Source organism: Calidris pugnax, unplaced genomic scaffold (assembly GCF_001431845.1).
Source record: "Calidris pugnax isolate Ruff unplaced genomic scaffold, ASM143184v1 scaffold822, whole genome shotgun sequence".
Lineage (NCBI taxonomy): Eukaryota > Metazoa > Chordata > Aves > Charadriiformes > Scolopacidae > Calidris > Calidris pugnax.
Genome location: NW_015091474.1, coordinates 16,644 through 20,747, shown reverse-complemented (window position 1 = coordinate 20,747; position 4,104 = coordinate 16,644). Strand labels below are relative to the sequence as shown.

Genomic DNA, 4,104 nt, shown 5'->3' with positions numbered 1-4,104 from the left:
CCCTCCCCCACTGCACCACGAGCTCACCATCCTCGTGTGAGCCCCCACCCCAGCCTGTCCTCGTGAGAGTCCCCGTGGTCCTCGTGCGAGCCCCCGTCCAAGCCCCCCTGTTCCTCGTGCAAACCCTTGTGGTCCTTGCACAAGTCCCTTGTTCCTTGTGTGAGCCTCCAGGGTCCTTGTGCCCCGTCCAAGCCCCCCTGTTCCTCGTGCAAACCCTTGTGGTCCTTGCACAAGTCCCTTGTTCCTTGTGTGAGCCTCCAGGGTCCTTGTGTGAGCCCCCGTGTCCCGTCCTGGTGCGAGCCCTGGTTGTCCTCGTGCGAGTCCTCGCGCCAGCCCTCGTGGTTGTGGCGTAAGCCCTCGTGATCCTTGTGCAAGCCCCCGTGGACCATCCTCACGTGAGCCCCAGATGGTCCATCCTGGTGCCACCCACCGTGGTTCCTCATATGAGCCCCCGTGTCCCGTCCTGGTGCGAGCCCTGGTGGTCCTGGTGCTACTCCTGGTGGTCCTGGTGCTACTTCTGGTGGTCCTCGTGCAAACCCTCGTGCAAGACCCCTGGATGGACCACCACAGTCCATCCTCACGCGGGCCCCTGGTGGTCCATCCTGGTGCCAGCCCCCGTGGTTCCTCGTACGAGCCCCCGTGTCCCGTCCTGGTGCGAGCCCTGGTGGTCCTGGTGTGAGCCCTGGTGGTCCTCGTGCAAGCCCTCGTGCAAGGCCCTAGGCGTGCGCGGCACGGTGGCGGCAGGGGCAGAGGATGCGGGCCATGGCGCGGGACAGGCTGGTGCTGAAGGCGGCGTAGATCCAGGGGTTGGTGCAGCTGTTGAGGCTGGCCAGCAGCATCAGGATGGTGAAGGCCGGACCTGGTGTCACCAGCAGGTCACCATCAGGTCACCATGGGTCACCATCAGGTCACCACGGGTCACCACGGGTCACCACAGGGGACGTAAGGGAGGCCCCTGGTCCCACAAGTGGTGGGGAGTAGGGGGGGTTGTCCCCATGTGGGAGCCCAAGATGGTGTCCCCGTGGCCCCAAGCCCGTGTCCTCCACCCCCGTGGTGTCCCCGTGGTGTCCCCGTGATGTCCCCGTGTCCCCAACCCCATCCCCATGTCCCCATGATGTCCCCGTGATGTCCCCGTGTCCTCATCCTCACGTCCCCACCTCCACCCCCATGTCCCCATGATGTCCCCATGATGTCCCCTTGTCCCCAAACCCATCCCAATGTCCCCATGATGTCCCCGTGATGTCCCTGTGTCCTCATCCCCACGTTCCCACCTCCATCCCCACGTCCCCAAACCCATCCCAATGTCCCCAACCCCAACCCCATGTCCCCATCCTCCAAGTCCCCATGTCCCCACCTCCATGTCCCCAATCCCCTGATGTCCCCATCTCTCCATCCCCACGTCCCCAACCCCATCTCCACGTCCCCAAGCCCATCCCCACGTCCCCATCTCCACGTCCTTCTCCCCATGTCCCCACCACGTCCCCTCACCTTCCACGGGTGCCCAGGGGTCCCAGACGGCCCACAGCTGGGCGCAGAAGAAGGGGGCCCAGCAGGCCACGTAGACCCCCAGGACCACCATGGCCATTCGGTGGCTCTTGGCCCTGGCCCTTCCCAACCCCCGCCGGTGGCCACCGGCCCCCAAAGCCCTGGTCACGGCCACCTGCAACCCCCCCAACAAGGCGGCCGGGGCCACCAACACGGCTAAAGCCACCCAGGTGACGTAAGCCCTGGCCCCCCAAGGTTGGATGAAGGTGGCCCAACAGTCCTCCTCGCCGGCCCCCACCTCCCGTTGGCCAAAGATGGCCACTTGGGGCAACCCGAAGAGCAAGGCCAAGGTCCAGGCGGTGGCCAAGGGGTCCCACCGGTCCCTCACCCGCCCCGCGGCCGAGCGGGCCCACCCCACGGCCGAGCTAGCCCACCCCATGGTGGCCCGTGCCCACCTTGTGGTGGCCCGTGCCCACCTCGTGGTGGCCCAAGACCACCTTGTGGTGGCCCTAGGCCCCTCCATGGTGGCCCAAGGCCACCTTGTGATGGCCTGACCCCCCTCCATGGTGGCCTGAGACCCCTCCATGGTGGCCCAAGACCCCTCTGTGGTGGCCTGGGCCACCCTCATGGTGGCCCCTGACCCTTCCATGGTGGCCCAAGACCCCTCCGTGGTGGCCCATGACACAGACCTTGTGGGCATCTGGGGTGAGGATGGGGGTGATGGGGACATCAAGGGGACATGGGGGTCTGGGGACATTGGGGTGACATGGAGGTCTGGGGGGGACATGAGGGGGACGTGAGGGGTTGGGGACGTTGGGGTGCCATTGGGGGTTGGTGGCCCTGAGGTGACATGGAGGGTTGGGGACATCGGGGTGACAGGGGGCTCTGTGGGGCACAGGGGGGACCTTGGGGTGAGAAGGTCCCCGCTGTCCCCCCGTCCCCAACCCCCGGTGGGTTCCCAGGTGCCATCCCAGGTGTCCCTACGTCCTTGTGCCCCCTCCCCACTGTCCCTGTGTCCCCACCCCCAGCCCCCCACAGCTCCCCACCGCGCGTCCCCGGTGTCCCCAAGTCCTCCTGCCCCGTCCCTGGTGTCCCCACCTCCTCCTGCTCCATCCCTGGTGTCCCCCGTGTCCCCACATCTCCACCCCCAGCACCCAATGGGTCCACCCTTGGTGTCCCCATGCCCTTGTACCCCATTCCTGGTGTCCCCACGCCTCCACCCAATGGGTCCCCATGTGCCACCCTTGGTGTCCCCACGTCCTTGAGATCCCTCCATGATGTCCCAATGTCCTTGTGACCCATCCCTGGTGTCCCCACCTCCTTGTGACCCATCCCTGGTGTCCCCATGTCCTTGAGACCCCTCCATGATGTCCCAATGTCCTTGTGACCCATCCCTGGTGTCCCCACCTCCTTGTGACCCATCCCTGGTGTCCCCATGTCCTCGTGAACCCTCCATGGTGTCCCCATGTCCCTGTCCCCAACACCCAACCCTTCCCCACCTCCTGCCCTTGGTGTCCCCATGTCCTTGAGACCCATCCCTGGTGTCCCCACGTCCTTCTGGCCCATCCCTGGTGTCCCCATGTCCTTGAGATCCCTCCATGATGTCCCCATGTCCTCGTGAACCCTCCATGGTGTCCCCACGTCCCTGTCCCCAACAGCCAACCCCTCCCCACCTCCTCCCCTTGGTGTCCCCATGTCCTTGAGACCCCTCCACGATGCTCCCACATCCTCGGGACCCATCCCTGGTGCCCCCATGTCCTTGTACCCCATCCCTGGTGTCCCCATGTCCTTCTAACCCATCCCTGGTGCCCCCACCTCCCCGTCCCCAACACCCAACCCTTCCCCACCTCCTCCCCTTGGTGTCCCCATGTCCTTGAGACCCCTCCATGATGTCCCCACCTCCTTGTGACCCATCCCTGGTGCCTCCACCTCTTCGTCCCCAACATCCAACCCTTCCCCACCTCCTCCCCTTGGTGTCCCCATGTCCTTGAGACCCCTCCATGATGTCCCCACCTCCTTGTGACCCATCCCTGGTGCCTCCACCTCTTCGTCCCCAACATCCAACCCTTCCCCACCTCCTCCCCTTGGTGTCCCCATGTCCTTGAGACCCCTCCATGATGTCCCCACCTCCTTGTGACCCATCCCTGGTGCCTCCACCTCTTCGTCCCCAACATCCAACCCTTCCCCACCTCCTCCCCTTGGTGTCCCCATGTCCTTGAGACCCATCCCTGGTGTCCCCACGTCCTTCTGGCCCATCCCTGGTGTCCCCATGTCCTTGAGATCCCTCCATGATGTCCCCATGTCCTCGTGAACCCTCCATGGTGTCCCCACGTCCCTGTCCCCAACAGCCAACCCCTCCCCACCTCCTCCCCTTGGTGTCCCCATGTCCTTGAGACCCCTCCACGATGCTCCCACATCCTCGGGACCCATCCCTGGTGCCCCCATGTCCTTGTAGCCCATCCCTGGTGTCCCCATGTCCTTCTAACCCATCCCTGGTGCCCCCACCTCCCCGTCCCCAACACCCAACCCTTCCCCACCTCCTACCCTTGGAGTCCCTATGTCCTTGAGACCCATCCCTGGTGTCCCCACCTCCTTGAGACCCCTCCATGATGTCCCCAC

At 65.3% G+C, this 4,104-nt stretch overlaps 1 protein-coding gene across 1 annotated transcript; it reads right to left on the bottom strand.

Annotated features, from left to right (window-relative positions):
- Positions 1-190: 190 nt before the first annotated feature.
- LOC106899777 (vasopressin V2 receptor-like) lies at positions 191-2,432 on the bottom strand. Its single transcript, XM_014961689.1, has 2 exons — positions 1,489-2,432; positions 191-859 (listed from the first exon to the last, which is right to left on the bottom strand). Exons 1-2 carry the CDS (start codon positions 2,351-2,353, stop codon positions 717-719), a joined length of 1,008 nt encoding a protein of 335 aa, XP_014817175.1. The 5' UTR covers positions 2,354-2,432; the 3' UTR covers positions 191-716.
- Between the last annotated feature and the right edge of the window lie 1,672 nt (positions 2,433-4,104).